General features: G+C 34.3%; 1 protein-coding gene across 1 annotated transcript in view; it reads right to left on the reverse strand.

The window, feature by feature from the left end:
• The window catches only part of LOC109967270 (NT-3 growth factor receptor-like), a 410,435-nt gene that overhangs the window by 173,401 nt on the left and 235,565 nt on the right, over positions 1–1,469 (reverse strand). Inside the window, exon 11 of the mRNA XM_020612721.1 lies at positions 909–955. Coding sequence (XP_020468377.1) covers positions 909–955 — 47 coding nt within the window. The remainder of the gene's footprint in view (positions 1–908; positions 956–1,469) is intronic.

Here is a 1,469-nt window from a genome sequence, read left to right on the forward strand (position 1 = left end):
TTTCAGTTGGGCCTCTTATACTGTGGAATGGTCTGCCACGAGAGATTAGATCTGCTCCAAACCTGTCTGTTTTTTAATCACTTCTTAAAACGCATTTGTATTCACGGGCCTTCGACAATTTTATTGATTGATGTATTTGTTTTGACTATGTATTTTTCTTGTTATTTTACTGTATAGATGTGTTTTATCTGGTCTTAGGTATCTTTATTATTATTATTATTATTATTATTTGTTTATGTTTTACTGGAAAGCACCTTGTAACGCAGGTTTAGAAAGGTGCTATATAAATAATGCTTGCTTGCTTGCTTAAGCAAGTACTGGTTAGGCTAAGTGCCCAAGACATGGATGTAAGTCAATGTAAGATCTCCACAAGGAATGACAACAAACATGGGTGTATGTATTATATATACAGTATGTGTATGTGTGTGTGTGTGTGTGTGTGTGTGTGTGTGTGTGTGTATAGTGAGAAGGTCATACAGAGTAACATCTACTTTGTGCTACAGTTAATGTACCTGGTCAAAAGTGGTTTCCTCTAGAAAGAAAAACCACTGTTTACATTTAATGTCTGAAAACTGAGCTATACACTCTGATGCTGTACTAAAGTGAAGACTCTTCTTTGAAAAAGTAAGACTGGCAGAACCGCAAAAACAAGCACCTTGATCAGACACTTTTCATGTAGAACCAACATAAATGTGCCATTATGCTTGGTTCGAACACATTCCTCTTTAATATGATATTCTTCACTAGTACACCCCTGGAGTCAATTTAAAGCTTTATTTTTGTTGAACTCTGAATTTGAAATGCATTAATCAACAATAATATTCTTTGAAAACAAATCTCATATTTAAAAAAAAAGTCGAGAGAAAAAAAAAAGGAAAATTAAAACTATAAATGTTTCTGTCACTCACCCCAAAAGTATCTTCCTCAGGTTTGTGTGTCTCTGCAGTTGGGGTTACTGTTAGAAAACACAAAAAATGACTTTAAAAAACACAACAGCTTACTGTCCCTCTGCTTTTGCATAGAAATTGTGCAGAGACTGTCTGAATACATCACAAATAATAAAGCCACAGTGTGACACTGTGCTACTGTGACAGCAGCACACACAGCTACAGATACAAGGAGATCATACACACACATAGTATACGCTGGAAATCAAAGTCATAAAATGATGACACTAAACAGACAGTGAACATATCATCTAGCTCAGCTCTCAATTTTAATATAGTTTTTGTTTGATGTGCTGTCATTTACTGTAAATGTAAACAGTTACTGTTTCATGTCATCATGACCTGCCAGCAATGCACTAATTGATGAAAGAATACAAGTCTGATCTCCCAACAACTAGTACTAGTAACTAGTAACTAGCGCTGACAGAAATCTTTCCAAAAAACTGAAAAATTATGGCAAAATTCAATTAAATGTACTGTTCATATGTAAAAGATGTTTACTTAGACATATTTTAAAAAGCA

This window comes from Monopterus albus, unplaced genomic scaffold (genome assembly GCF_001952655.1).
Source record: "Monopterus albus unplaced genomic scaffold, M_albus_1.0 scaffold127.1, whole genome shotgun sequence".
Classification (NCBI taxonomy): Eukaryota; Metazoa; Chordata; class Actinopteri; order Synbranchiformes; family Synbranchidae; genus Monopterus; species Monopterus albus.